Source organism: Zeugodacus cucurbitae, chromosome 4, assembly GCF_028554725.1.
Source record: "Zeugodacus cucurbitae isolate PBARC_wt_2022May chromosome 4, idZeuCucr1.2, whole genome shotgun sequence".
Taxonomy (NCBI): domain Eukaryota; kingdom Metazoa; phylum Arthropoda; class Insecta; order Diptera; family Tephritidae; genus Zeugodacus; species Zeugodacus cucurbitae.
The window spans coordinates 43,228,087-43,253,242 of record NC_071669.1 but is presented as its reverse complement, the minus strand read 5'-3'; the positions used below and the strand labels follow the sequence as shown (position 1 = coordinate 43,253,242).

The 25,156-nt window shown below is 37.1% G+C and overlaps 2 protein-coding genes across 2 annotated transcripts in view; one reads left to right on the top strand and one right to left on the bottom strand.

Annotated features, from left to right (window-relative positions):
- The window catches only part of Adcy8_1 (adenylyl cyclase 78C), a 219,527-nt gene that overhangs the window by 149,559 nt on the left and 44,812 nt on the right, over window positions 1–25,156 (bottom strand). The window lies entirely within an intron of this gene.
- On the top strand, window positions 22,453–23,616 carry LOC128921653 (uncharacterized). Its single transcript, XM_054229805.1, has one exon. The coding sequence runs from the start codon at window positions 22,453–22,455 to the stop codon at window positions 23,614–23,616; it is 1,164 nt and encodes a 387-aa protein (XP_054085780.1).

Sequence of the window (25,156 nt, the reverse complement as noted above, 5' to 3'; positions counted from 1 at the left end):
TGCAAACGACCACAACACGTGCGGTGGGATAGATACCGAGAGCTGAAGAGGGAAGCGAGACGCATTTGCAGACGAAAAAAGAAAGAGGCCGAAATGCGTGAGTACGAAGAGCTTGAGAAGCTGGCAGACAGAGGGAATGCTCGAAAATTTTATGAAAAAATGAAGCGACTTAACGAAGGTTTCAAGACCGGAGCATCCTCATGTAGAGACCAAGGTGGTAATCTGGTAACTGATGTCCAGGGCATACTGGGATTATGGAGGGAACACTTCTCCGACCTGCTGAATGGCAGTGAGAGTACAACACCAGGAGATGGCGAACCCGATCCCCCAATCGATGACGATGGAACAGATGTTCCATTACCCGACCATGAAGAAATTCGAATAGCAATTACCCGCTTGAAGAACAACAAAGCAGCGGGGGCCGATAGATTACCGGCAGAACTATTCAAATACGGCGGCGAAGAACTGATAAGGTGCATGCATCAGCTTCTTTGCAGAATATGGTCGGAAGAAAGCATGCCTGACGATTGGAATCTCAGTGTGCTCTGCCCAATCCATAAAAAGGGAGATCCCACAATCTGCGCCAATTACCGTGGGATCAGCCTCCTAAATATCGCATACAAGGTTCTATCGAGCGTATTGTGTGAAAGACTAAAGCCCACCGTCAACAAACTGATTGGACCTTATCAGTGTGGCTTTAGACCTGGAAAATCGACAACTGACCAGATATTCACCATGCGCCAAATCTTGGAAAAGACCCGAGAAAAGAGGATCGACACACACCACCTTTTTGTCGATTTTAAAGCTGCTTTCGACAGCACGAAAAGGAGTTGCCTTTACGCCGCGATGTCTGAATTTGGTATCCCCGCAAAACTAATACGGCTGTGTAAATTGACGTTGAGCAACACCAAAAGCTCTGTCATGATTGGGAAGGACCTCTCCGAGCCGTTCGATACCAAACGAGGTTTCAGACAAGGTGACTCACTATCGTGCGACTTCTTTAACCTGATGCTGGAAAAAATTATAAGAGCTGCAGAGCTAAACCGAGAAGGTACAATCTTCTACAAGAGTGTACAGCTTCTGGCGTACGCCGATGATATTGATATCATCGGAAGCAACAACCGCGCCGTTTGTTCTGCTTTTTCCCGCATGGATAAGGAGGCGAAGCGAATGGGTCTGGAGGTGAATGAGGACAAGACGAAATATCTCCTGTCATCAAACAAACAGTCGGCGCATTCGCGTCTTGGCTCCCACGTCACTGTTGACAGTCATAACTTCGAGGTCGTAGATAATTTCGTATACCTGGGAACCAGCATCAACAACACGAACAATGTCAGCCTCGAAATCCAGCGCAGAATAACTCTTGCCAACAGGTGCTACTTTGGACTGAGTAGGCAATTGAACAGTAAAGTCCTCTCTCGACGAACCAAAATCAAGCTCTACAAGTCGCTTATCATTCCCGTCCTGCTTTACGGTGCAGAAGCTTGGACGATGTCAACATCAGATGAGACGACACTAGGAGTTTTCGAGAGGAAAATTTTGCGCAAGATTTATGGTCCTCAGAACATTGGCAACGGCGAATACCGCAGACGATGGAACGATGAGCTGTACGAGTTATACGACGACATTGACATAGTTCAGCGAATAAAAAGACAGCGGCTACGCTGGCTAGGTCATGTTGTCCGAATGGACGAAAACACTCCAGCCCTGAAAGTGTTCGATGCAGTACCCGCCGGAGGAAGCCGAGGAAGGGGAAGGCCTCTACTCCGTTGGAGGGACCAGGTGGAGAGCGACCTGGTTACACTTGAGATCTCCAACTGGCGCCGAACTGCGAAGGAGAGAGACAGGTGGCGCACTATCGTCGATTCGGCTATAACCGGCTAAACGGTTGCAACGCCAATCACATACATACAATATGTTGCACAGAGTATTATAGGTTTCTTCACATAACGGTTGTTTGTGTCACCCAGAAATAAAAGAGTTAGATATGGGGTTATATATATAAATGATCAGTATGACGAGTGGATTTGATATCCGGATGTCTGTCCGTCCGTCTTTCCGTCTGTCCGTGCAAGCGATAACTTGAGTAAAAATTAAGATATCTTAATGAAACTTGGAACACATATTCCTTGGCACCCTGAGGAGGTTGCTTTCGAAAATGGGCAAAATCGGTCCACTGCCACGCCCACAAAATGGCGGAAATCGAAAACCTATACAGTGTCATAACTAAGCCATAAATAAAGATATGAAAATTTTGAACATAGGATCGCATTAGGAAGGGATACATTTAAATGTATTTTTTTTTAAGTGGGCGTGACCCCGCCCCCAAATAGGTTTTATGTATACATATATCTTGCAAACCAAAACAACTATATAAACCAAACTTTCTGCAGTCGTTTCTTTTAGCCATTTCCTTATACAGTCCAAAAATGAAAGAAATCGGATAATAACCACGCCCACCTCCCATACAAAGGTTAGGTTGAAAACTACTAGAAGTGAGTTAACTCAATAACGAAAAACGTCAGAAACACTAAATTTCACATAAAAAATGGCAGAGGAAGCTGCACTCAGATTTTTCCACAAAATGGAAAATGGGCGTGGCGTCGCCCACTTATGGGTCAAAAACCATATCTCAAAAACTACTCGATCGATTTCAATGAAATTCGGTATTTAACAATTTCTTGACACCCTGATGACACGGGTGGAATATGGGCGAAATCGGTTCACAACTACGTCTACTTCCCATATAACTCAATTTTGAATTCATCGGATTCGTTCACTTTATAATATATACATTAAGAACCAATGAAGATATCGGAATAAATGTATTTGAGCTGTGACATCACTTGTGGAAAAATTGTCAAAATCGGACCATGACTTTTCAAGGCCCCTGATATCGAACATGAAGAACTCGGTGCCTAAGAATAATTTTTCACCGAAAATATAGGTAAATCTCTCAGATATTTTAATGTAATTCATTCCCTCTGAATTTTTTCACATTTTGTCTATGTACCAAAAGTGGTTAAAATCGGGTCATAACTGCCCCCAGATCCCATATACCAAATTACAGATAATATAAAATTAAGTGGGCGTATAGTCTTCGATACATTGTATCTTGGTGGTGAAAACGGTTCAGGAATTACCTCAGTCCCCATATATTATTTATGATGATTTTAGTTATTCTATTGAACTTTAATCAGAATATATAGGTCGAATTGTGTTATCTTTATAAAATTACATCCATAAATTGCGAGAGTATAAAATGTTCGGTTGCACCCGAACTTAGCCTTACCTTACTTGTTATTATTCCAATAGTCGAGATGTTGACACCGCGACAGCCAAAAACCAAATAGATCATTTTGCAAATATACCAATTTTCTATGAAGCAACTGGATTTGCATAGTGGACTTATACTAACGCTACTATGAGCAAAGTGTTGTCGTCGAGTTTTTGTGCGGCAAACAGAAATAAAGCATTAATAAACAAAACTTCATACTCAGAATTAAGCTATTGATTTTTTTTTGAAAATTACAAAAAAATTCTGAGGTAAATATATAGCTTATGGTTGTTTTATTATTTTTAACCTGATAATACTTATTTCATAATACTAATTTCTGACTTATGAATAATTCTCTACTTACATAAATGTGGCTTGGTAGTAGACAAAGACTATCAGGCAAGTTCTGTAAATTGTTCCGTTTTTCTTTTTTCGAACATTAACAAATCATTTTGTCGCCCTGTGCTGAAAATTGGAATTTTCACACTTCATATTAAAATCAACGGTTTGTTCAAGTAACATTTATTACAACGTTCGTATTTAATAAAAATATAAAAATAATATGTAGTATTATATATCAATAAGCATATATTAACAAATAGTTGAGGATATTCCAGATTTTCGAAGTTTTGAAGAAAGTTAGTGAATCGAAGAAATAACGTCCACAGACAACTAGGGAAACCGTGGTTACCCTACGGCATATATCCAAAACTCATGAAGAAATTTAGAAACACAATAAATCGTTGAAAACAAGGATGTTCGATCACAAAGGGTTTTACCTGATCTGCATGAGTTTTGAAAGTTTTGCTTTTCTGGAATCAACTTCTGACATTTCTAGCTTAATCACTTTATGACACAAAATATTAATCATGGGAATAAAATTGTTGATACTGTGCTTCTAGCCAGAGCAATAAACTAATACGGCTGTGTAAGCTGACGTTGAGCAACACCAAAAGCTCCGTCAGGATCGGGAAGGACCTCTCCGAGCCGGTCGATACCAAACGAGGTTTCAGACAAGGGGACTCGCTATCGCGTGACATCTGATGCTGAAAAAATAGGGCGTGTTTATAATCCGATTTCCTTCATTAATGAACTATATAAGGAAATGCCTGAAAACAGCGACTCCTGAAAATTTCGTTAATATAGCTTTAGTAGTTTACGAGATATGTTCAAAAAACTTAGTTTTTTTTCCCAAAAAAATTACATCCAAGTATGCCCCTTCCTAGACCAACCATTGTACCAAATTTTACTTTCATAGCTTTTTTTATGGCTTAGTTAGCGTGGCAGTGGTCCGATTCCGCCCATCTACGAACTTATGGTGCCTAGGAACACGTGTTCCAAGTTTCATTAAGATATCTCAATTTTTACTCAAGTTACAGCTTGCACGGACGGACAGACAGACATCCGGATTTGAACTTTACTCGTCATCCTGATCACTTTGGTATATATAACCTTATATCTAACTCGTTTAGTTTTAGGACTTACAAACAACCGTTATGTAGACAAAACTATAACACTCTCTTAGCGAGAGTATAAATAAATAAACCATCTCAAGTCGATAAGTAAAAAAGGTTTTAGCAAAACTGACGTGGAATCAGATGCAGACAGGGGATTAGATTGGTCCTTTCGATTCCACCTTGATAATATCGTTCAAAAACATTGTTTATTTAATATAAAACTACGAAATTTCATATTTTAAGCCAACGAATTCTTTTTTATTTGTATTGTCAAATTGTTACAAAGAAATCAGCTGTTTCGAATTTCAATTATAAATCAAATGAAATCGAACGAATTTCAGAACACCTAAAACAAAATCGTGCGAATGTTAATCAGTAAAAGTGTGTTGCAGATTAGTGGTAACCCAATGCATCCGTTGTCCTAATAGGCCTAGTTAATTATTCTAGTTTATCTTTCTGAAAACATAAGCGAATATGTGCGTTTCGCCTTTTGTACTTACATATAGACATATGTGCTCACAGGTTTATTGGCTTCCCAGTCAGCCTTTTCAAGCTAATACACTAGAAATTAAGGGTTTTTGGTGAACTAATTAATTGTTCTTAAATGCGTTTTTTAATACTTCACTATTTAATTTTTTATATTTTCCAACATACAAACCTTGTCCTAAAAATAAAGAATTCATAAAACCAAGAATCATCGGATTTGGTGCAATCGTTCGAAAGTTATGGGCGTACATACATTTCGAAGATCCATTTTTATTTATATAGAAGAAGAAGATAGATGTGTTTTGTTAGAAAAAAGTACAAAGACAATAAGAAAAGCAATTCAAGCAAATTGGTGCGTTGCTGCAAAATAAGTAACTGTAAAACAGAGTAAATATAGTTGACACTGTATTTACATATCAACATACATGCATACATACGGCAATTTATGCGAGCATTTGATTGTGCTGTTTAGCGTTATTTCACTTGTTCTGCGATCATTTATATATGCAAACTTTTTTGCTTTGTACTTTTTTTCAATAAGTTATGTAGTCGAGAGATGGAAGAGAGAGAGAGAGTGCGTGCCGCAAACGATAAAGAGCACACGCACACACACAAAGCGCGCTTCGCTGTAGACTGCGTTTGGTGAACGAAAAACCTTATGCTTGCAATATTTTTGATTTTTCAAAAACTTCAACCCGAAAGAAAAAAGATTTGATTTCGGAAAATTAAAAAAAATAAGTATGCCACTCGCGAGCCTAGAGCAAATGCTTTATTAAAAAAAAAATTATAAAATTCGCTTCAGAACTTTAGGAGATTAGCCGTTACAAACATTTTTCATATAAGCGATTTTATATAATTAGTATAGATAAAGTGAACGAATCAGATCATGGAGTTCAAAATTGAGTTATATGGGAAGTAGGAGTGGTTGTGGACCGATTTCGCCCATATTATATACCTGTTATATACCGAATTTCATTCGAATCGGTCGAGTAATTCCTGAGATATGGTTTTTGACCCATAAGTGGGCGATACCATGCCCATTTTCCATTTTGTAAAAAGATCTGAGTGCAACTTCTTTCTGCTATTTCTTCTGTGAAATTAAGCGTTTCTGACGTTTTTCGTTAGTAAGTTACCGCACTTTTAGTCATTTTCAACATAACATTTGTATAAGAGGTGGGCGTGGTTATTATCCGATTTCTTTCATTTTTTGGCTGTATAAGGAAATGGCTAAAAGAAACGACTGCAGCAATTTTGGCTTATACAGTTTTTTTGGTTTGCAAGATATATAGAAAAAACCTATTTGGGGCGGGATCACGCCCACTTTTCAAAAGAAATTATATCCAAATTAGCCCCTCTCTAATGCGATCCTATGTACCAAATTTTATTTTCATAACTTTATTTATGGCTTAGTTATGACACTGTATAGGTTTTCGGTTTTTGCCATTTTGTGGGCGTGGCAATGGTCCGATTTCTTCCATTTTCAATACCAATCTCCTCAGGGTGCCAAGGAATATGTGTTCCAAGTCATTAAGATATCTCAATTTTTACTCAAGTTATCGCTTGCACGGACAGACGGATCACTTTGGTATACAGTTGATCTCCTTTTTGCACGGTTAACTGGGACAGTAAATTACTCGTGTAAAAAAAACCGTGCAAAAAAAATCAAATTTTTATATAAAACTCACTATTGGGACCAATTTAAGAAAAAAATCGTGCAAAAAATAGAAAACGTGTAAAAAAGATCTAATTTTATATGAAAATCTATCTATTCGTACAGTGAGAATTTTCACTGTTGTTGTTGTTATAGACTTTTCTGGTATTATATGTATGTACATATTACTGTTAGAAGGAACAAACAAAAACTATTCTGGGAGTTCCGTCATTAATCGCTGTGTCTTCTTTTTTCTTACTTCTTCATACAGCTTAATTTATTTGTTTACGTATTGAAATTGTTGCAACCTTTTCACTGGCCTTCGAATCTAAGATTTGTATTTTTTAGTTTAAACCTAATTTAGAATTTATTAAATTCTATTAACAGCAATGGATTTGTGACGTATTGACGTATGGAATTTTGATTTTATTGCAAAAAAGTATACAATTAAAATAAAAAAGCCGTGTAAAAAAAGTAAAACCGTGTAAAAATGGTAACTGGGAAGTGTTCAAAAACACCGTGTAAAAAAAAACCGTGCAAAAAAAACCGTGTAAAAAGGAGATCAACTGTATATAACCTTAATGTAGTTTGATGGTAAGTGCAATCGGTCCATTAATTAGCTGAGCTCTCATATAAAGGGTTTTTCAATAAGAGTTTTTTTTTTTATAAAATAAAAACGGTTTGGGTTATCTATGAAATTGTTTCTGTGAAAGTACATTCGATGCCATTATGTATGAACTCCATTACTTTTTCATGGTCGTTTATCTTTTAATGATGAAAGGGCAAACCTTACTGAAGAGAAATGTCAAAAGAGCGGAAAAAATATGGCGTCGTTTGCTGTCCCTATCGGTATACTTTTGTAGCGTCCCTTTTGAAAAACCCTTTTGTTTTTACTATGGTATATAATAGCTTTCGTTTTTCTAGTGGACGTTATGTTGAATATAAATAATCAAAAAAATTGCGAGAGTATCAAACGCTATTTAAAAACGCTTTTTAACACTGCCATGTGTTTTTTTTGTAAAAACGGATAATTCGTTATCTACAATTACAGCAACGGAAGTTGAAATATAATTTTAAAATGGATCAGCTGTTGCTTCCATCAACATGCGGCCATGGGGGTTGACATATAAAGAGTGTTTCAGGAGTTGTATAAACAAGCTTCTAAGCATTTACACTCACCAAACGAGTTGTTGTTTTTAAATTCCGTTGTACATTAATTTTTGTATTCAAAAACATTTTATATCTATTATTCACTGAAATAGTTGTAACAGACGGCTTTTGAAAAGTACATCGTCATTTGCCTCCTTAGTTAGGGATTTTAGCGCAGATCTTGCCGATTTGTTAGCTATACCAGGCATTTGTTATTTATGTGTTATCCATTGGTTATTTCTAACGTAAGCAGTTGCTACCCCGTTTAACCGTTTTGTTACCAAAACCAGGTCTAAAATTTTTTTTTAAATAAATTACAACGATTATTTTTAATCTGTATTTTATTTAGTATTAGTTCATTTTTTTATTTTGCAACTAACAATAATTTAAACTCTTAGTAATACATTAATTGACTAAAATTTAAAAAAAAATAATAACATTTCATCACTAATGAAACTTTTATATTAAACTTAAAGACGACGTAAACATTTTCATTCATTAGCTATGCAAATATATAATATAATCTTATGAAAGTCAAAAGTTTAAACTTATTAGTAAATTGTTAAATTTACAACTAATTTAATTTTCAGTAAAGAACGCTATAAAATTTATGTTCTAATTTAACACAACAATTCTAAATCATCATTAATAATCCAGAGTAGATGGTATAGCAAATTTCTCGTCGGTGTAATCGTTTCTGCATTGCTTCTTGATAAGTCAAGTATCACCCTAGATATTGTAGGTTTATGTATGCCGCGATTTTTAACGATGGTTGGACTTCGCCCTTGAACTGTAGTTCGTTGGGTTGTGATGACATTAAAGGAGATTGTTTGTACTTCCCATTGGCGTAATCGTTGTACTTGCTAGAGAAACCATCAATTTGGACCAATCTGTTACCACAAACTCTTGATTTATAAGGTTTAAGTTCTGCAGGTAAATTAAAATAAAGAATACTTTATTAAAATATTGTAAGTTGCAATATTTATTGTAATTAAAATAAGATATATGTGAATATAATTTAGATGTTTAACATTGCCAGCAAATATTCATAAAGAAATATCAGAGTGTAATTAGGTATGCAAAGTTAATACGATATTTGAGGAAGCAAAAAAAACAAAGGAAGCCACTTTTACTTGGTAGGAAATACAAAATTGTCGTCGTCAGAGAAAAGAAAACTGACTTATACCTGAATTTAACATTTATGGTAAGCACGCAAGTCCATGCTTAAAAAGCGAAAATCTTGAGATTTGGTTTATTAATACGAGAGATGTTCGATAAGCCGATTATCGTTGAAGTTTATGTGAAAGTTCTTAGTGCAATATTGCCTCAATAGTTAAGTATATATGATTAAATACGATATTGGGGAGAGATTTCAATGTGTTTATTTCACTATGATATTAATACTGGTGAAATCAAAAAAATTATGCGAATACATCTACTTTTATAAGTGCATAATACTTTTGTTAGGCGAAATGAAAGTTATGTGGAGAAGAACTCCAGCTTTTGGGTTTATAGTGTTGAATTGAAATCGTAAAAAAATATATCAAAACATTTATATCATTCAATAAAATTTGGATTGCGGCTGATGAAACAGAATGAAAATATAGTATTGAAAGGTTTAATAATTAAAGGCGTTAAGTGAAGAGGGTTAGAAGGAAATTAATTATATCTACAACATACATTATAAAACAATTTATTGATTATAGTTTTACAAGACATAAATTGTTAGACATTTTATACATTCTTTACAACTCAACTCAGTTTTGAAATTGAAATCAAAACAACTTAACTTAAAAAAATTGTTTTTGTCATAAAAAATTACAACATTTTGTCATATTTAAGTTGTATTTAATGGACATAAGTTTTGCCGCAAAAAAAATTAGATAAACTCACTTGAATATGCGAACGTAAGTGTGATACATCATCAACATGTTGATTTACCTTGTATATTCGTCAGTACCTAAGTACACACAGCTGCCCAATGTAAATAGTTGTTGGCGAAGCATCTCCAAACTCCCAAACAGCAAATGCCCGCATTGGCGACAATACAACAAATATACCAGGTGATTGCTGTGGCCAATTTCACCTCTCCATCGCCGTAATATGTTACGGTGCTGTTGCTGTAGTTGTGCTAAATGAAAATAGAAAAATATACAAACACGTAATTTGTAGACATTTTTGACATGTTGCTCCTGTCAAACAATAACAAATGCCTACTCGTATGTATATTTTTGTGCTTGCATAAATAGATGACTGGGTGTAGAAGAGCTTGATGTTATTTGAGAAATATGTAACAGTATTCTTAGTCAGTCAATCTGCAGGCAGTTTACTTCCTGTTTCTCTCTTGGTAGTCTGAACATTTTTTCTGTTGATTGACAGTATTTTGACAATCACTTTGTTGGTATCAACTTACCTACTCGTAATTGTGATAATGGAAAGGCAAATGACAGTATGCGTCACGTCATTGGGTGACACACCGGTAGGATGAGAAATTTGTGTTAAATTTGTACGAAAGCTCATGAATAAGGCTTTACAATCCATGCGATATCTTTAACGTATACAAACAAGCGAAGTTATACAGTTTCTATATATCTTGATCTGCATATTTAACTAATTAAGGATCCTGATTACTTCCCACCTCTCTAAGAAAATGTTGAAGACATAAGGCATGTATGAGCATTGTTAATATGCAGAAACTTTTAAAATAGGTATGGAACTTGAACGGTTCACTGTGGATCTCCATAGGTTGCTTATTTGGCAGAAAGCCTTATCAGGGATTAAATACTGTAGTTTCAGTTTCTTACAATTATTTATTTAGACCCCTCCAGATTAAAGTTCTACAATTATTTATAAATAAGTGCAAATTTTTCTGTTTACTTTGTTAACAAACTCCATGCATTTTCGATGTATGTATTTATGTAGTGTATGATGAACCGACTCGTAACCACACATTAGTGGTTACTTTTTTACCATATTCATTTTGTGGAAGGCAAATGCATCTTATATCTTACTCACCACTATTTCTTCAAGCTTGCTCTTTTTAATGAACCAAATGAAAGCAAAGTATGAACGTTCCAAAGAATGTTGCTTGAACGAATTCGTGAGAGATTTAGTGTCCAACGTTGGCACTCTTGAAAGCTGCATAGGTTTGATTGTTAAGTGGCCGTGGATCCGATTTCGTCTTTCCCTCCTCTGCTTCACAATCTATTGACGCAAGAAGGATGTGACAGCATTGACCGAAGTTGACCGGAAATTAAAGAATTTCAATTAGGTTCTTGTACGGCAAATTACACATTTCAATCAAGCTACATATGCATGTAGGCCGATAAGCATCGGTTAAGTAGTCGCATTACACAGCATTGCACTTATGGGAAGGAGCAACTTCGTGGATGATACAACTGAATTTATTAGCTTACCATAATTGCTCGTCTTGCCAAATATGCTGCAGCTTTCTGTGCGTCTTTTTGGTCCGAGGTTCATTCTCTGCTCTACGATGCGAACGGATTGAACACGCAGCGGGGTGTTCTTTACCCGCATGCGGTCAATGTCCATTGCGGGTCGCTTCGAACTGACAGCGCATGACTTGGTCGGTGTGGCGGAGGGGTATGATTTGGCTGTGCGTTGATCATCCACTGAATGTGCGCCATCGCCAGGGAGCCGTGGTATCTTCGACATGTCGGGTAAGTGCTGAATTAAAAGCGATATAAAATATGGTACCTTGCATTATTTTAAGTATTGTTAAATGTTTAGTAATAGTTTGTTTTGTCCCATATTTAATTACATACTAATCATCCCTGATGAACTGGGCTTTCGGATACTGATAACCTACCTTCACACGCAGTATGCTCGAGTCAATTAAATCTTCTTTATGTGTTTCAGCTATTACAACTTCGTCATTGTCCTCGGTTTGTGCTACGGGATTACTGAGACCACAGTCGGTTCATTCGTCGCCACCGACGCCGCTATCAACGTTATCGGTTATATCGAGTGTTAGCGAAATGGTTGTGGGATTCTTCACACTGGTTCGCTGGCATTTAGGATCATCGTCACCGTCATCGTCGAATAGTTCGTGTTGAGCCAGTTGATGTCCTGGAAGCTCAAATTCGTTGCTGAGAGTTGTGGCATTCCCTCCAGAACAGCACCGTCTTTGAATTGGTGTTATGGTTTTTGTTGTACTTTGTGTGCTCTGATTACTCTGTCTACGTTGTTGTAGGCGTTGCAGCGCCAACGGTGATTGGCTTAATGTACGTAAATGTACTTCGTCACACACCAATTTGTCGTCCATGCTGCGTTCTTCCTCTGAACTGAAAATGTACAAATGCAAAAATTTGAAAAATTAAATTTAGAAGGAGTGGCGATAGAGCACATGGGTGAAAGTATAAATATTACAATAATTGTTTTTTTTTAAATACCGGAACATTTTCTCTATATCTCGTTAAGTAATGCTCGTACATTGGTTCAGTTAAATATTCAGTTTAAATCTAATTTATACGACCGAGATTATCAAAATGTATTCAATTCCCACAATAGTCGGTTCTACGTTACGGGAATTGATCCGGAATTTTTCCGGCCAAGTGCTATTATTTCGACGATCTAACCCTGTTTATCGGTAAGTTTTAGATTTAGTAGTTTTTATTATGTTGATATACATTCTACTAAAGCCGCAAAGGGGAGGTGTGTTTTTATGAGCTTGGTGAATTTATTATATTAAAAGCTCAAAATTCGTTCCTTTTTCGTGAATTCCAAATAATACTGTAACGATTCCCTAGCCTCCATCTTCGCCAGACATATTCCCTCTGACTTTTTTCTATTTCCAAAAATAAAGAGGAAGAGAAATCGCTGAAAGAGCTATCCCAAAAATCGAAACGTTTGAGAAGTGTTTCGTCGATCTGAAAAAGCGCTGGTATATGTAAGTTGATAATGGAGACTATTTTAAAGGCGACAACAATAATGTTGACTGATATTTGTTTTTTTTTTAAATCCCTTTATTTTTTGAACATACCACGTATTATACTAAAGACGCATACTTTCTAAATATACATTTTTTTTATATTCCAAGTTGTATAGCAATTCCTTTGTATGAGTGAATTACTTCAGAGATTATCATGTGAAATGTGTGCCTCACTTTCAACTACAACCACTCAAACTTCAGGGACAAACATATTTTACTCAACATTAGTACACATTACCATTGTCTGAGTGGAATGTATCAGATTTGTAGTACCATTATTTAAATTAGCTGCCACTGTTTGTGACATCGGACAAACAAAAACAGATGACACTCGTATTGTCTCGATATGCAAGCGTGTTGACACTGGCAAGCACTCACAAGAATTCTCAAATACAAATACATGTATCTCATTCGTCAGCACAGTGGTTCAGTGATCTGATATTACTTAAAAAAAAAATTTTAGTTTTAAAACAAAAAATATCTGGCTTAAACTCCTGAAGATGGAAATACTAACTTTCTTTGGTAAAATCATAAAATATTGCTAATACTACTTGCTATCATCCATATTATGAAATGGAGACAAAATATTTCCTTTCAACAAATAAACTTTATATATGCTATATGAAATTTTAAATAAACATTTAAAATAAATTTTAGACTCAGAATTGGTTCTTGGAGTCTGATTACTGTGATGATTTCTGTACAATCGAATTACTATGCTTCGCATAAACCAGCATAATTATGTCCCTGTTACTCGCGAAAGCGCCTAAGCATACACACATGCATGAACGCTCCTCTCTTATAGCGTGAAAAATGTGTTAGTTCATTAAATATTGAATAAAGTAAAAAAAACCGGAAGGAAATCGCTTCCGCCATGGTAATTTAATATTGAGAACAGTAATCGAATGAATGTATAGATTTTATTTACAGACTTCTAATGGGATGCGCCGCAACTAAAGCTTAACCTTAAATTTAATTGAATTTATGTGAGTAGCTCGACTACATATATATTTGTATAGATAAATGTATAAATACATACAGAAACACATGTCTGATGAACCGTCTTGTGCGAATAGTCGTATTTGTTTACTTTTGAGATTCCATCTGTAGATTATTGATTTGCTGAACTACTCAATATGCCTCTTCATAGCAGTAGCTTGCATGTACATACATACATATGAAAATATATATAATTAATGTTAAAATAAGGTATATTTAATGAAGAACTTTGAAGCATCTCTCCATGGAACATAAACTTTGTGTTCGTACGCTTTGAAGGGCACTTCGTATTGCTTTAATGATTTTTGTTAAGATGACAAGTGATACCACAAATGATATCAACAAAACAGAATTCATAAAGAACCCTCAGAAAGTTTTCAATGCGCTTTAATTAAGATTCAGCAAATCCGTTGAGTGGCTGTTACACTTGCCATGCCACTACCAGTGCGGTTATAATATATTGTTCTTCAATTCTTGCATTGTCATAAACCAGTTTTATACTCTCACAATTTATTTAATGCGGCTTATAGTCCTCGAGGGTTGAGCTACCAAGTTACATTATGTTTCGGTTACTTTTATATGATATCTTCACTTGTGCTTAACATATATGTACATATGTATATTGTAAAGTGAACGAATTAGGTGGATTTCAAAATTGTGGTGTATGGGAAGTAGGCGTGATTGGGAACCGATTTCGATCATTTTCATACTATAGCATTTGGATGGAAATGGTTCGAAACGAATTTTGTTGCAATTGGTGTAGTAGTTTCTAAGTAATGGTTTTTAACACATAAGTGGGCGGAGTCATGCCCATTTAAAGTTTTATATAGAAATTTGAGTGTAACGCTTCTGTTTTTCTTTACTGAATTAAAGCACTTTTAGTAGTTGTCAACATAACCTTTTTATGGGAGGTAGGCGTGGTTAAAATCCGATTTCCCCCATTTTCAGATTGTACGAGGGCTGCTATATATATTCCTTGCCTAGGCAACACTAAGTCTCAAATTTCCATTGGAAAGTTTGACATTTTTTAGCATAACTTCACTCAGAACGTTTTGTCATTTAATCGTGAATTGTTTTATTTACAGAGAATTAAAAAAATCATCTCGGCCAAAAAATGGAATTAACTCGTGAACATTTTCGTGCGATCATTTTTCACAACTTTCGATGTGGATTATCGCGACAAGAGTGAATCGATGAACTAAAATCTTTGTATGGCTATGAAGCACCATCCTATAGCACTGTGAAAAACTGGTACAACGAATTCAATCGTGGCCGACGCTCGCTCAAAGACGAATTCCGTGAAGGTCGTCCAAAAACAGCCGTTGTGCCAGAAAACATCGATGCCGTACGTGAACTGATAATGCAAGACCGTCATGTAACATACCTTCAGATAGAGGCATGCCTATGCATTTCTCCCACCAGCATACATTCGATATTGCATGAACACCTGGCCGTAAAAAAAGGTTTGTTCTCGTTGGATCCCGCGCAATTTGACAATCGCTCAATAAAACAATAAAACCATTTTCGTTGATAAATATTCCTATTTTCATTATTAGGCCAGAAATATATATAGCAGCCCTCGTATAAGGTAATAACCCTAGAGAGATTATTTGGTATAGCTTTAGTAGTTGACGAGATATACACCATCTATGAAAGCAACCTTATGGTGCCAAAGAACATGGTACAGTTTGCTCGATTGAAAGCTACAGCTTGCTCCAACGGACATTTTGATATAAAGGGTTTTTCAATAGGACGCTTATGCATATAGTAAATGTTTATATGTGAATTTTTCTATTTTTATCCGTATTCATTTGAGTTCAACTGAAAGACATCTTTATTTTAATAGTCAATAGTATTGTCCTTATATTTTAAAACTAAATTAAGCCGCTTAGGCATAGAATTAACTAATGACTGTATAATAGCTATGCCAATATTGGCCCATCCTTACTCTAGGGCTAATATAAGATGACTTACTCTCTCAAACTGCGCTCCGTTTTAGAAAACAGGAGCAGAGAGGATTGCTCAAAGATCCTCAATCGGGTTTTGACTCGAACTCAATGCTGGCCATTGTAATACGGTAAATTTGCGGTCGATAAAGAAGTTCAACGTATGGATTGAAACGTTATCTTGCTGATATGTCCAGTTATTGCCAGCACATTTTATTAAATCACCGTCCAAAAGATCTACATAGATATTAGCATTCATTAGAGTAGATTTAAAACATGTAGATGTCATTCCACTGCAGTAGAATGCAGTCTATAAAATCAAGATACTGTCTTCGAAGCATTGCTTGAAGCAAAACTGTTGTTCCTGATGAGAATCCCTCTTTGTAATTTTGTTGATACTTATTATCATTTTCATCGAGAAAAGAAAATACTATTCGAAGGAGTTTGAATTTATCCATGAAAACTCTTAATAAAGATTGTCTGTCCGTCTGTCCTTCGCTGTGACTAAAGCACAATTCGAAGACCATGGGTCGAACAAGGAGCTCGGATCTTGTAGACGCAGGATGCAGTAAATTGTCAGCAGGTCTAAACTAGCGACTGTTGGAACGAGTATAAGGATCTTCTAATGTTACTCACAAAGTTGGTGGGCAGACCCAAACGTCAGTCCTCGAAAAGGTTTTCAAGTAGTTTGAAAATAACAATGAGATGGAGGGACTCAGGAAGCTATCATCTAAAAGCTTTGCCTCGACAGGTCTAATTTACAAGAATGTCGGGGAGTGGACGGTGATCTGAACAGGATTGTGGCAAGAAAGATCAAAGGGCGTTCGAAGGATTTACGAAGGACATGAAATTGGTTGGCGTACTGGTCTGGTGGTGGCGCACGCTTGAATAATGGAACTGACAGATCAAGAAGACTAAATAAAATTGAATATCTCTTCTGCTCGTGTTCTGTATTGGCAAGGCACCGTTTCAAGCATTTGGGGTCCCATAGTTTGTGAAAAGGCCACATAACTAATATGTAATAATTGTGTATATGTGCTTCGGAGTAGTGAGATGCTAATTAGGTAGTATTTAACATAATTAGGCATACACACTGAAAAACAATTAGGAGTGTAGTACTCAATAACTTTTCTTCTCAAATAAACTAATAAAATGGCAACAAAGTATTCAATGATTCACAACACACTCAAACACAAAAGGCCACAAGTACACATTTCTGCAAAACGCTTTCATTGCTCGGAGTATGCTGCTTGTAACTAAATAAATGATGTAAGGCTTATAATAAATTATATGCCAATTAACATTCCCTCCTCTACGAGTATACCAATAGGAAAAACACACACAAAATAACTACATGTATATTTAAATATGTAATATACTCGTGTACATAATATAATGGAAATTAAGTGGCCCTCCCATAAGTGTATTTGCTCCATATAAATAAAGTTATTTGCATTTTACTTCAAACGCTAGGTGATGGCAGCAATTTAACGAGTCTTATTAAGAATTACGACCTCTAATAGGCAACAACCGATCTGTGGGGAACCATGCAGGGAGAACTATTTAAGCGGCTTATGAACATTTAGAGTTTTTGAAGTGTTTTACGATGTACTTTGAGTTTATGAAGTTAAATTTATTCACTTAATTTGGTATTTTATTATTTTCGTATAGGTGCAAAGTTTATTAATTTTTTATTTTACTGCTTACATAAGAGCTTAAGGTTTGCTGCGGTCGTCATCAAAAGTGGGGTTTCTCATCCGAGACTCTGTTCTGTATTTCATTGGGGAGGTTTTTTTAAGTGATGGATCCCAAACCCTACCGACAACCGCAGAAGCGGGCCTCGTCTTCTCACTTTAGCTCGCCTTCAAACGGATGTCTGTTGGCTACCCAGAGGATACTTGGTCTAAAATCGGAACTCGTGACCTGCTTGAGTCATATGCACAATAATCGTTCCTGGCCACTCCCAAGTTGAATAGCAATCAGAAACATTCCTCACTTGCGTGAACTTCTAAATATTATCCTATCCCCCTGCTTAAAAGCACCTAACTAGAATGTATTTGGTAAATACTTCATATAATGTTGATAATATTACATTTTTATACTCTCGCAACAAATGTTGCTAAAGAGAGTATTATAGTTTTGTTCACATAACGGTTGTTTGTAACACCCAAAACTAAACGAGTTAGGTATAGGGTTATATATACCAAAGTGATCAGGGTGAAGAGTGGAGTTCAAATCCTAATGTCTGTCTGTCCGTCCGTCCGTCCGTCCGTCCGTCCGTCCGTCCGTCCGTCTGTGCAAGCTGTAACTTGAGTAAAAATTAAGATATCTTGATGAAACTTGCCACACTTATTTCTTGGCACCATAGGGAGGTTGCTTTCGAAAATGAGCAAAATCGGCCACTGCCACGCCCACCGAAAACACATAAAGTGCCATAACTAAGCCATAAATAAAGCTATGGAAATAAAATTAGGAATGAAGGATCGCACTATGTAGGGGCATATTTGGATGTAATTTTTTGGGAAGTGGGGGTGGCCACGCCCCTACTAAGTTTTTTGTACATATCTCGCAAACCAATAGAGCTATATAATCCAAACTTTCTGCAGTCGTTTTTTTTCGCCACTTCCTAATATAGTCCAAAAATTAAAGAAATCGGATCATAACCACGCCCACCTCATATACAAAAGTTAGGTTGAAAATTACTAAAAGTGGGTTAACTCACTAACGAAAATCGTCAGAAACACTAAATTTCACATAAGAAATGGCAGATGGAAGCTGCACTCAGATTTTTTTACAAAATGGAAAATGGGCATGATGATATGTTGTGAAAATAGACCAAATCGCTTCACAACCAGACCTACTTCCTATATACCAGAACTTTGAAGACGATCCGAATCGTTTACTTTACAATATATAAAGTAAGCACTAGTGAAGATATCGGTGCAGAACTTTGCACAAATGCTATGTTTATAGTGTGGCAGCCCCATTCTAAAAATCGCCCAAATCGGACCATAGGTTTTTAAGGCCCCAAATATCGAACATGAGGACCTCGGTGCTTCTAACTTAATATTATGGTTTCCAACATTCAATGGACTTTATACAATATACATATATGACGAACATATGGGTCAAATTGTGTATTATATAATATAAATAAAGTTAAATAAATAAATTGCGAGAGTATAAAAAGTTCGGTTACACCCGAACTTAGCCCTTCCTTACTTGTTTTCTTTCAATTGTAGGAAAACTGATAAAATAATAACAAATAGTCACTTTTTTTCATAAATAAATAATTTCATTAAGGAAGGACTGCACATTTAAAAAAAATAGGAAAATATTTACATTTAGTGAAATTTTGTATATCTCGTAAGTATTTAATAATGTTTTATTAATATTTTATATTTGTTTATTTATTGAATCTACCCTTTGAAGCGTAACAATAAGTTATAAAATCTTAATTCTAATTAAAACTAGACAAGCTCAACCAATTGATTGAGTTGTTTTAGTGAGACATTGTTCTTCACTGTGCTGGCATATCTCTTCTTTTTAGACGTGATTGATTACAAGAATGTACTAAAGCATTAGCCAATGGGTTTGGATGATCTCGGAGTTTGGATAAATATTTGTGTCTGCTGTTCTCTACTTCTCTCTTTACCATGAGAATACCAAGATCTTTCTGGATACTTGCATTACGCATGTACCATGGTGAGCTCGTGATTGTTCTAAGCATTTTTGATTGAAATCTCTGAATTATATCGATATTGGTAGCACAGGTCGTACCGAAATTTGTTGTCTAGTCTAAGTTTTGAATTTTTGTTTAGAAGCCAATTTAAATTTGCAGCTCTTATCTTCATGCAGGTTATTTTGCTCGATATGTGTTTTCTCCACGTGAGCCTTCTATCCAAGTGAATACCAAGATATGTTACTTCAGTCGCTTGGGGTACTAAAATATTGTTCATTTTAACTGCCGGACACGTTTTTGGTCTTTGGGAATATGTAACATGCTTGCACTTTTGTTCGTTTACATTTATACGCCAGTTGGCTAGCCATTTTTCGACAAAAATCAAATGATCTTCTAATACTCTTGATGCTTTAATTGGGCATTTATTTCGGCTCACTAAAGCTGTGTCATCCGCAAAAGTTGATGTCAAAATATTACTAGCTGTTGGAAGGTCTGCTTTATATATTATGTATAGAGTTGGCCCTAAAACTCTGCCCTGCGGTACACCAGCTCTTATTGGCCGTTCTTCAGATATGAAGTCTCCTACTTTGACAGTAAACTTTCTATTTTTTAAATAACCCTCCAAAGTTTTATGCATCTCAAGTGGTAAGCTTTTTTTAATCTTATATAAAAGCCCGTTATGCCACATTTTATCGAACGCCTGAGCCACATCTAGAGATATAGCAGAATAGTACTCTCTATACTCGAACGCCCTTCTGATTTCGTTAGTAATTCTATATTCTTGTTCTACAGTGCCATGTTTTGCACGAAAACCGAATTGGTGCGTTGGTATTACATTATTTTCATGGAGGAAAGGAGCCATCTTTGATTGTAACACTTTTTCAAATATTTTAGAAAGACAGGGTAGAAGACTGCTTGGTCTGGATGAACACGGCTGTGTCAAGTCTTTACCTGGTTTGTCTATCATGATGATCTGCGACTTTTTCCATGAAATTGGATAGTACCCGAAACTGAGAATAGCGTTAAAGAGCAAGGAGAGCACTGTTAAAGCAATATTTGGTAACTCAATTAGCATTTTTGGATATTGACTTTTGGGCTTTCCAAAGAGAATTTCGTTTGTTTGAATTTGGATAAGAACCTTTGTGGCTAATTTTTACCGAAATTATCAGTAATTCTCTCAGATATTTAAAATTAACTCAAAGAAGATGTATTCCTTATAATAGTGGTCCTCTGTGCCAAAAATAGGCAAAATCAGGTCAATACTTTATACCGTATATATCAGTTAATATAAGAGATATCTTAGAAAAATTAAGTGAACGTATAATCTAGAATGTATTGCCGCTTGGTGGTGAAAATGGGTGAAATATGTTTGGAATTGTCTTAGCTTCACATGTTCAGTATAATCATATTCCTTATTCTAGTGGACTTTATAGCCGGATATATGCATATCTATATATCTTAATTAAATTTCGTGGAAACAAGTTGCTCAAGCTATGGTGATAAACTCGATCTAAAGCTTGGTCTAGTTGCCCTACTAAATACAATAAAGTGTCACTATGTGCTCACACATTTGAGATTTGCAAATTGAACTTAGCCCTGCCTTTCTTGTTTCTACTTAGAATGCAACATTTGAGAAAAGAACAAACGAATCTGAAAAGATGTTGAGAAAAGAAAACGTAATAGTCACTTTCTTCTTCAACATCAACCTTCCCATTACAAAAATGTTTATGTATTATACTTCAATACATTAAATTCGAGAGTGTGTAATTTGTCTCCAACAATTCTAATGAAAATGTCTATATGGGTATGAGTGTCTGCTAAATCAACAAGTCAATGATGGTGATGACGAAGCTACCGAATTAGATACGACTCTACCAACAAACAATAACAAACCGAATGCCAATAGACTCGTATATTACTTGGTATACACGTTCAAAGTTTATTGCCGAACGTTCGTAGTAGCTTCTGCACGTGTAAAGTTTTCAAGCGATATATTTCATACTTGAGGCTAGAAAGAAGCAAAAAAATGTCCATGTATGTATGCTTATGTCTGTGTTCTATGCCGCAGACGATAAATTGTTTAGCTGGCTTCAACTCAGCAGGCGTCTAATATGGGGAGAGCGCCTATTTATAGGCAAATTATATTGGCATGCTCGGTTTATGAATGACAAAGAAATAGAGAGTGGCAAGAGAATTATGAATTCTGTTCCTGCGTTGAGACATCGTCGACTAGTTGATTATTAGATTAAACAGGCATTTATGAGATAGCTCGTGTGTTCTTTTAACTTTCAAGTGAATAATAGGTAGTAAAAATGATTATGGATAGATAATTGATATAATTATAATCGAAAAAATTCGTTGCACTCGAGGACCCCCAATTTAAAATTTCCAAAATATGGTAGTTGTTTAAGATTAATACTTTTAATTTTATTCCTAATATTTAAGTTTATTCCTAATTGTTATAATTCCTATCTGACAATGCCTTATCTTTGCTTACTTTGTTTTCTTTCTTTTACCATCCACTTCTGTTTGCTATGCTATTTGTTTACGCGAATGCAATGTTACGGTATTTTAAATTCCTACAAACTACTATAAATAGTGCAGGACATACATGCACTAGTCCTTCTCTTTTCGGATGTCAAGCTATACGGTCAAACCGTCAAATAAAGTAAGATCATATTGGAACTCTACCCGCTGTAAAATTAATTATTTAACATTTTTTGGTGCCTCCTGTGAGGACAAATATTTAAATTTTGTTTGTGTTAATTGAGTGATTTTCATGGCGGAATTAACCTGGCGTACATCTGCGGTGAATTCTATAAAGCGCATACACGCACGTGTGTCTGACGGCGTCATGGACGATCTGGATGTTTTTCATCTTCAACAAGAACTCAGATCAGTTGAAACACACTTCGAGCGATTCGTGAAGAATCACAATCATCTGGTTGGAGGAGCTACGCCCACCGAGATGGGTTCACACGATGCGCTTGGGGAACCAGTAGAGGAGCTTTACAAGGAAGTACGCAGTAAACTTAATCGGTTAATCTCATCGTCAAAGGTCGAATCCAATGTCACCGATGGAGCGCGCGATTGCCCCATATCATCGCTGGATGGCCACTTGGTTGATCTTAAGTTAGATCCGTTAGCTATTCCGTCATTCGATGGAGACATGTGCAAGTGGTTAGCGTTCAAAGATGCGTTTGAAACACTGGTTCATCACTCGGCATACCCGGAAGCATTTAAGTTGGGCAAACTTCGTCAGGCAGTCAATGTAGCCTCTGTTCCCTTAATTGGAGGAATCTACTCGGGTGGCTATCAAGAGGTGTGGAATGCTCTGAAGGAACGTTACGACAACAAAAAGCAGCTAGCGGAACTACACGTATCCCGTTTTCTTAACCTTAAGGCAGCTACCCTGGAGTCATCACAATCGTTGCTGTCAATTGTGGACACGGTTCATGAGTCACTGCGTGCTCTGCGGGTGATGGATATTCCTATACATCACTGGGATGCAATAGCTGTACCAATCGTGGTGACTAAGCTTCCAGCTGTAACCAAAAGGGATTGGTGTATGACGTGCTCTCCTACCGACATACCACAGTTAGAAGATCTGTTGAAGTTTCTCGAAAAACGTGCTCATAGCCTGTCTTCGGAACCATCGACTGCGTTAATGGTGTGTCGGCAACAACGGCCAGTGAGGGCGCATGTCGCGACTACAGATGCAGCGTTGTGTGCTCATTGCAGCTTACCACATCGAATCGCTAAGTGTCCTACAGTGTTGGCTCTCAATCTAGAGCAACGATTTGAGGCGATTAGGAGATTGCAATTGTGTTACAACTGCCTACGTGCTGGACATTCGCTAAGGCAGTGTTCCTCAGGTAATTGCCGAAATTGTGGTCGCAAGCACAACACAATCTTATGCCGAGCTAAGGTCAATAATGCGTCAACGCTTGGATCTTCAATTACTTCACCAGTATCTAATAACGTGCCTGCTGAGGTGCAGACAACCTCAACAGCATGACTAGCAGCACCCGCCAGGTCCCTCGTTGTCAACCCAAAGCCGATCACTCTTTTAGCAACAGCGCGTGTATATGCCATTGGAGACGCATCGGTGCAACGAGTGGCCCGGGTATTATGTGACCCTGGATCCCAGGTTAGCTTCGTAACGGACAGACTAGCTAACTGTTTGCAACTATATCGACGAAAATGTAACGTAATGGTAGAAGGAGTAGGTTCTGCCATTAGTACTCAAGTGAACGGCAGTGTGACCTTCACTCTGAGATCAACAACAACTAATTTTGAGATGCGAATTGATGCCTTGGTTTTATCGTCCATTACTTCTCCGACTCCAGCAGTGAAGATTGACATGAACCAATGGCCATACTTGAAAGGCTTAGCTTTGGCGGACGACCAGTTTGGTACGCCTGGAACAATCGACATTCTTATCGGCGCGGACGTGTGGGGTCGACTCATACAAGGGGAGGTCATCGGTGGAGGACCAGACGAACCTTTTGCCCAGCGTACCCGCCTTGGATGGGTGGTGTTTGGCCCAGCAGCAGTGTCTCATACTTCGAAGGAATCATTGCTCACACTCACCACGTTAGTAGAGAGAGAGGATCACCATTTAGAAGAACTGGTGAGTAAGTTTTGGCAAATGGAAGACATAACGGTTGCTGGCGATTCGCAAGAGATCGAATGCGAGCAGATCTTCGAAACCACACATAGCCGTACCTCAAATGGCCGTTATATTGTACGGTTACCCCTTCAACGAAATGCAACGGAACTTGGTGACTCGTACACACTTGCAGTACGGCAGTTTCATAGATTGGAGCGTCGCATGTTTGCAGATCCAGTTCTTAGAGAAAACTACATTACATTCATGAAAGAGTACGCCGCACTTGGGCATATGGAATTGGTACAATCTCCCTACGATCACACTAACTGCTACTATATTCCACATCATGCGGTCACAACGAAATTCCGCGTGGTGTTCAACGCTTCGGCACCTACCAGCACTGGAGTCTCACTTAACGACATTCAACTGGTTGGTCCAACGCTTCAGGATTCTCTTAGTAGTATACTTTTACGTTTTCGACGCTATCGAGTGGCGATTACAGCGGACATCGAGAAAATGTTCCGGCAAGTGTTGGTTGCACCTGAGCATCGCGATTATCAACGAATCATCTGGCGAGAGTCTCCGGATGACGACATCCAAGTGTACCGCTTGAAGACTATCACATATGGGATGGCATGCAGTCCTTACAATGCAGTTCGTACACTGCAACAATGTGCTCGTGACAATTCAACTGTGGTACCAAATACACAGCAAGCTGCACTTGCTCGAACGGCGATACTAACCTCGTTTTATGTTGATGACTTTCTAACAAGTTGTGAAAGCGCTAGAGATGCAATAGAGCTAGCAACGAACGTGGATGCCATTCTCTCTGCAGGGCAGTTCACCTTAAGAAAATGGAATTCGAACGATAGTCAGGTGATGAAGTGCTTAGCTAATGAATCATCTCTTTCTAGTTACATCTTCCATTCGGGTACGGCTTCCGTTT